The following is a 3229-nucleotide window of genomic DNA, read 5'->3' as shown; positions in this document are numbered from 1 at the left end:
TTTTCAGCGCTGCCTGATCAACTTTGCTACATGACGATGGAATCGATATTCCGTCTGCTATCATCATCTCTCTCAGAGCTTCTCGTTCCTGCTTGGAAGCTTGTATCATCATTAGAAATATGGAAGGATCTTTGGCGTAGGACCTATATCCCTTGATAGGCACTATTAAGTAATCCGGATCACGGGGGTACTTGAAATTATGTTCACAGAACATAATGCTTCTTTGGTCAATGTTAGAGAAGAATTCTACAAACATATAAGAACAATAATTTTCAGCCTCATTAAATAAGACTCGCAGTATAAATTGCAATTGGGATGCCGCAGGATATCCTTCTTGAGTAGATCCCATCCATATTTTAATAGCATAAACATTTACAATTTGGGGGTTAAATTGTATTAATTTACTTATAGATGGTTCTAAAGTAATATTTAAACCAATTGAAAAATATTTGTCTACATATTTTTTTATTTGGGAACTTGATGTAATCGAAGATGTAAAAGATTTAAAGGGAAAGATGGATACCATGGTTTTAAAACCTTTGTGCAAATGAGTATTCCGAATGTTAGTAGGAGTAAATCCTTTTATGTACAATGAGTGTGAAAAAAATTTAAGTATAGATTCAACCAGAACAAAGTTTTCAGCAAATATTATCACAAATTAGGAAAAACAAATTGACAAGAAGTATAAAAGTAATAAAAATTTAGAATTTCACTAACTATCCATCCATTCATTAACCAAAAACGAGAACATATTTTAGTAACCTTTTATTCAAATGATGAACTCTTCTGAAGTGCAGAAAATGATAACTGAACTGGTTAAATCTACCATCGGCCAGAGTTCAGTCAGTCACTTTGATCTTTGATCTAATAGTACATTAACATCGACACGTTATGCCACGGAAAAAAAAATAGTAGTCTTTGTTTGTCTATGCCATGGTCAGATAACCTTGAAACAAAGACCATATGTTATTGGGATTTATTTGATTAAATTCTATCAAAAATATATAATAAAAAATTCATATGACAATAAATCTTAGCCAATAATTAATTCCCTATTTGTTGCTAGGGCAGATCATTTCGAGAAAGTATTAGAATTGAATATTTAAAGGATTTAAAAAAATATGAACAAAAAAGAGGAACTTTTCATTAATATAGATATCGAACATATAAATAATGAAAAATTTAACACCAAAAAAATTCCTGGATTACATTATTTACCCCTGAGACATAATCTAATAAGATAATTATTTATAGCTTATAAGTTATACAAGTTAATAAATGATAATATTAATGATTCCCACATTAAATTTAATTATCATGAAATAATGATGAGAGATATTTTTTAATGGTTTTGTCAGTTTGTTCAATCCTCTCCAGATTTTTATTCCGTTACAACCAATCATAACATCCTAATGATATTCTCTCTAAGGCCTGGTGATTTTTTTGGAAAAATTGTTTTGATTCAATTCATCTGCCACTACTCTTTCCCACGATCTAATCATTAGATTCCGTTGAACTTCGTTGATTAATTGGAGTTTAAATAAATGAGGAATATTACCGTTGGTGTTGATTGCTCTACGTAAGCAGGCCATGGTCCAATATCCCATTCTAGTAATATCCAAAAAGGAATTCACAAATTGGTGGTGGTGATGATGATAAACCTTCGTCTTCTATAATAAAATGACAGATTTCTTCCTTTTCTCCCATTTGAATGAGGTCCATAAAGAGATGGGGATTTCGGGTTATGAAAAGTACGCGGTTTACCTTTTCTACATAAAATGATCCATATTCTTTCGCCACTATTCGAGCAATTAATTCGCTCTTCGCCGAATTTAAATGATAAATTCGGTCAAGGTTTCCTAGCCTAATACAACATATATCATCACACTTTGTACACCTGAATATTCCAAATATTAGTAAGAATGTGGCTACTAAATTTCTATTGGATGGAAGAGTAGCGAAGCGTGTGTTGGTTGGCCGTCAGTGGATGTAAAATGTTAGAGTAGCCTGCGACTACTTGATTTTTATATAATTCAGCTGATACTGCTACCATCTACTCCGGGCAACCAGCTGTCTCCTCCACTCTTTGAGCAACGTTTTGTAATTTTTACTGCCTTTTTTTTTTTTTTTTTTTTTTTTTTTTTTTTTTTTTTTTTTTAGTAAATTTTGATAGCAGGATGATTTATTGATTTAAAGTGGTGAGACCACAAAAATATTAATGCTTGCTCTACTTGGTGGAGGTTTCCAGGTAAGCAATCAAGTCTGCACGCTCATTCTTCTTCTTAAGACCAACGAACACCATCTTTGTGCCTGGAATAAATTTCTTGGGGTTGGTCAAGTAGATATCCAGATTATCTTTGTCCCACGTGATACTCTTGGCCTTGTTGGCATAAGTGTAAATATAGCCAGAAGCCTGACCAGTTTGGCGGCCGAAGAGGCCATTTAGATTTGGTCCAGTTTTGTGCTTGCCGTTTAATTCAACAGTGTGACACTGTGCACACCTCTGCATAAAGATCTTCTTACCTTTTTCCCTCTCAACCATCTTCTGAAAAAAAAAAAACACATTAACTTAAAAGGTTAAGGTGTATGCTATTTATTTATTTATTTATTTATTTATATGTTTCATATACTTACTTACAAAAAAAGGACACTTTTTTTCTTTGTTTTAGGATTCTGATATACTCTGCGAGAACACTGCACAACCTTGAGTCAAAACACACTCACAGATGGACTAAAAAATACTGTAGATACAGATTTGGATAATGTATCTAACCAGCTACAACTTCAACCAAACACAGTTTCAAATGAGAAAACATAAGAAATAAATAATTACACCCTCCTATAAAAATATGATATGGAAATGTGGTAAGGATGACATTTTAACTTTTCGGATTAGAGTTTTTATAGCATTGGTGCCTGAGCTGGGCTGAGCTGGGCCCTGAGGTGGGCCCTGGGGAGGCAACTGTGACTGTACCTGCGGTGGACCTTGCAACTGAAGTGGTGATGGCTGGCCTTGGGTTGTCATATGAATATGAACGCTAGGTGGTACCTGTTGCTGCCTGAGAAATTGATGCCCTCTGATTGAAACCCAAACAGAGGTAAAAATAACACATACATATACATTTATTTACCAAAAAACATTTTTTTTAATTGTTTTATTTAATGAATGTTGGTCTCAGGATTGGTTCACCTCCCTTTCTATGACAAAGTTGGTTAAAGAATAATAAGT

At 33.5% G+C, this 3229-nt stretch overlaps 1 protein-coding gene across 1 annotated transcript; it reads right to left on the bottom strand.

Annotated features, from left to right (window-relative positions):
• Positions 1–2227: 2227 nt before the first annotated feature.
• On the bottom strand, positions 2228–3025 carry LOC138361760 (cytochrome c-like). Its single transcript, XM_069320911.1, has 2 exons — positions 2885–3025; positions 2228–2545 (listed from the first exon to the last, which is right to left on the bottom strand). Exons 1-2 carry the CDS (start codon positions 3023–3025, stop codon positions 2228–2230), a joined length of 459 nt encoding a protein of 152 aa, XP_069177012.1.
• Between the last annotated feature and the right edge of the window lie 204 nt (positions 3026–3229).

This window comes from Procambarus clarkii, unplaced genomic scaffold (genome assembly GCF_040958095.1).
Source record: "Procambarus clarkii isolate CNS0578487 unplaced genomic scaffold, FALCON_Pclarkii_2.0 HiC_scaffold_710, whole genome shotgun sequence".
Classification (NCBI taxonomy): domain Eukaryota; kingdom Metazoa; phylum Arthropoda; class Malacostraca; order Decapoda; family Cambaridae; genus Procambarus; species Procambarus clarkii.
The sequence above is the reverse complement of the archived record's forward strand: the minus strand, read 5'-3'. Positions and strand labels throughout refer to the sequence as shown.

Coding starts and splice junctions, on each gene's coding strand:
- LOC138361760 (XM_069320911.1), bottom strand. CDS start 3,025: ATGACAACCCAAGGCCAGCCATCACCACTTCAGTTGCAAGGTCCACCG. Junction 2,546..2,884: donor TAAAAACTCTAATCCGAAAA/GTTAAAATGTCA, acceptor TTTTTTTTTCAG/AAGATGGTTGAGAGGGAAAA.